The sequence below is a fragment of the Trachypithecus francoisi genome, unplaced genomic scaffold (genome assembly GCF_009764315.1).
Source record: "Trachypithecus francoisi isolate TF-2019V2 unplaced genomic scaffold, Tfra_2.0 Lachesis_group11, whole genome shotgun sequence".
Lineage (NCBI taxonomy): Eukaryota > Metazoa > Chordata > Mammalia > Primates > Cercopithecidae > Trachypithecus > Trachypithecus francoisi.
Window position 1 is genome coordinate 38,859,818 of NW_022681456.1, and position 2,186 is coordinate 38,862,003.

The window sequence follows — 2,186 nt, forward strand, 5'->3', positions numbered from 1 at the left end:
AATAGTATATTCAATATTAAGGCAAACGGTAAAAACACATGAATGGTATATTAATGCAGACCTTCCATTAAATATATTTTGGAACACTCATGGATTTTTCAAACATATGTTGAAATTAGAAATCTGTAAAATCTGCTGCAGTGTGTAATAGCTATTTGCTTGAATGTCTTGGCAGTGCCTTTTTAGTAGCTAATATGTTCAGTGTAATCTTGTGCCTTTTTAGCAATTAATACATTAAATATAATCTTGTCTGAGTTTTTAAATGGTCTGTTTTTCTTTTTCATTATGTAGGATTAGATGCCCACCAAAATACTTGTAAATGAAGCAGGACCTGATTTCAAATTCTGTCTAGACACACAATATTTGGCCACACAGACCACTTCCCAAAGTCTGCAAAACACTGCCTACTGGGCAGGCTTACAATGACAAAAAAGTATGAGAATACAAGATATTATTTTTATAAAGACTCAAATCAGATTTAGGCTGTCTACATATATTATTCCAGAAAACACAGATTTAAGATTTTTCAGTGATTCTTGCCTTCTGCCCCCTTTTCCTCCTCAATGAGATAACCATTTCTTTTACAATGATGAACCATCCCTTTTTATGGAAAAATGGCTTTCTTTCCCCATCAGATCAGGACAAAGACATCAATTCTTAGCCACACTGGCCACAGCCTTCTTGGCTGCATCCTCCAGGTCAATGGCTGAAGTAATGGGGAGTCCGCTGTTGTTGAGTATCTTCTGGGCCTCTTGGACGTTGGTTCCTTCAAGCCAGACCACCAGGGGCACCTTGAGTTCTAGCTCCCAGCAGGCTTTGGCGATCCCATTGGCAATGATGGCACAGTTGACGATACCGCCAAAAATATTGACAAGGATGGCTTCAACCTTAGGATCAGCTCTGAGCAATTTGAATGCTTGATATACTTGAACTTCCTTTACACCACCTCCAAGATCCAAGAAGTTGGCTGGCTTCCCACCATTGAGGAAAATGATATCACAAGTAGCCATGGCGAGCCTAGCACCATTCACAAAGCAGGCAATGTTCCCATCTAGTCCTATGTATTTTAGATCATATTTGGCAGCTTCATTTTCAATGGGCTCATTCTCTGATTTGTCATCCATAGCAAATATGTCTTTTTGTCAGAATTCTGCATTGTCATCAAAGTTTATCTTGGCATCAAAACAGACAATTTGTCCTTCTGGAGTTTCACCAAAGGGATTCACTTCCACCTGAGTAGCATCAATTTTCAGGAAGAGATTATACAGCTTCGTAAGTTGATCTGCAGCCTGGCTTTTCAAAGGCCCAACGAAGCCTAGATTTTCTGCCATCTGCTGAGCTTGGCTGTCCTTTATTCCTTCAAAAATGTCAACTTGCTCCTTAAAAATGAGCTCTGGGTTTGAAGCAGCCACCTCTTCAATGTCGACGCCCCGCTGGGGGCTGCCCACCAGCACGGGGCCATTGCAGGACTTGTCCATCAGAATTGCCAGGTAGGTTTCTCTGGAAATGTCAAAGGCTTCAGCAACCATCACCTTGTTAACTTTCACACCTTCTTTTGGAGTTTGTTTTGTCGCTAGATTGTACCCAATCATTTGTTTAGCCGGCTGTCCCACAACATTAGGGTCTTTTGTTAAATGAACACCTCCTTTCAAACCACTATTAAAGATACCTTTTCCTCTTCCTCCAGCTAAGATCTGGGCTTTCAAAACAATTTCTTTTGCATTTAGTCTCTTAGCAGCCTCCAGAGCTTCATTCACAGTGTCTGCTACAAAGAATCTTTGAACTCTCACTCCGTTATTAGACATAAGTTTCTTGCTCTGGTATTCCTGCAAGTGCAGCCATCTTCTGGAGGTCAATTGAACTGCCTAGGACCCAGACGCCAGGAAGCGAGGCCACAGTGCTAGGGCGCGCAAAAGCTTTCCGGCCTGCGCTGCCACAGGGGACGCCATCTTAAACAGGAAACCCGGCACTCTAACAGCTTTTTAACTACTGCCCCTTTCCCTTTTTTCCTGCCTCGTATGAAGATGTGATGCGTGGAACTGTGGCAGCCATCTTGCAACCATGAAGTGATGAGAGTGAGAACTAAAAGCCAAGGAGTTAAGGATGGCAGAAGAAAACCGGACAGGAACTGGGTCTCTGTGACCCTGTTGAGCAGTTGAGTCAACCCCGGGAATCATCTGTCTGGA

General features: G+C 42.7%; 2 protein-coding genes across 2 annotated transcripts; both read right to left on the reverse strand.

Annotated features, from left to right (window-relative positions):
* Positions 1-457: 457 nt before the first annotated feature.
* On the reverse strand, positions 458-1,949 carry LOC117089612 (succinate--CoA ligase [GDP-forming] subunit beta, mitochondrial-like). Its single transcript, XM_033221040.1, has one exon. It carries the CDS (start codon positions 1,122-1,124, stop codon positions 651-653), a length of 474 nt encoding a protein of 157 aa, XP_033076931.1. The 5' UTR covers positions 1,125-1,949; the 3' UTR covers positions 458-650.
* LOC117089613 (succinate--CoA ligase [GDP-forming] subunit beta, mitochondrial-like) lies at positions 1,109-1,838 on the reverse strand. Its single transcript, XM_033221041.1, has one exon. It carries the CDS (start codon positions 1,803-1,805, stop codon positions 1,143-1,145), a length of 663 nt encoding a protein of 220 aa, XP_033076932.1. The 5' UTR covers positions 1,806-1,838; the 3' UTR covers positions 1,109-1,142.
* Positions 1,950-2,186: the final 237 nt, after the last annotated feature.